Below are 720 nucleotides of genomic sequence, written 5' to 3' on the forward strand. Positions count from 1 at the left end.
GCTGCGTATTTAAATGGCTGTGCGGCTCTGAAACGCACTCGGCCAGCCCCTGGGCCTGACCGTCAGCCGTGTCTGTCTCGCATCTACGAAAGATAGGAGAGTCCTCTGAGGCCACCGCAGAGGCTTTCCGCTTGTCCTCCACACACTCCACCCCCGACCTTAGCGTCCAAGGTGCCAGGGGCTGTGCCGATTTTCCAGCAGAGACGGCGCATCCGGATCGGTGGCTGTTCTGGACGCGACATCTGCTGGAGTCCCCGGCCTCCCTGCCCTCTGGCCTTGCACCCTGGCTTTGCATCGGCCGTACCTAGCGGGGCACGCGGCCCAGGTGAGGGAGTCCACAGAGGTCACACTCCAGGGGCGGATCCCAAGGCAAGAGGGCAGGAGACCGAGCCCGGCGCCCCAAAGAGAGAATCGCGAGCACGTGCGAGGTGCTCCCTTCCCAGGAAGCTGCCGACGACAGTGCTCCCGCAAACGAGAGCGAGGGGCGAGGAAGACGACGCGGGGCCAGGAAGCGGGGAGCGGGCGCGGGAGACACCAGGGGAGCAGCCAGCACGACACACGGAGCCCTGAGACGTCCGCTGGAAGTCGATTCGGGAGAGAGAAGGCTGAACCCGAAAAGGACACGTACCGAGAGGTCCCCTGAGTCATCAGAATATGCCGCAAGGAGCTTCAGATTCCTGATAGGAAGTCGAGGGTCCGTGAGCGATGGGCGCAGAAAAC

General features: G+C 63.9%; 1 protein-coding gene across 1 annotated transcript in view; it reads right to left on the reverse strand.

The window, feature by feature from the left end:
* The window catches only part of LOC105308298 (probable threonine--tRNA ligase 2, cytoplasmic), a 44,188-nt gene that overhangs the window by 21,421 nt on the left and 22,047 nt on the right, over positions 1–720 (reverse strand). The window contains exons 12-13 of the mRNA XM_023525474.1: positions 629–677; positions 61–304 (exon numbers count right to left, since the gene is read on the reverse strand). Of these exons, the coding sequence (XP_023381242.1) occupies positions 61–304; positions 629–677 (293 nt within the window). The remainder of the gene's footprint in view (positions 1–60; positions 305–628; positions 678–720) is intronic.

The sequence above is a fragment of the Pteropus vampyrus genome, unplaced genomic scaffold (genome assembly GCF_000151845.1).
Source record: "Pteropus vampyrus isolate Shadow unplaced genomic scaffold, Pvam_2.0 Scaffold564, whole genome shotgun sequence".
NCBI lineage: Eukaryota > Metazoa > Chordata > Mammalia > Chiroptera > Pteropodidae > Pteropus > Pteropus vampyrus.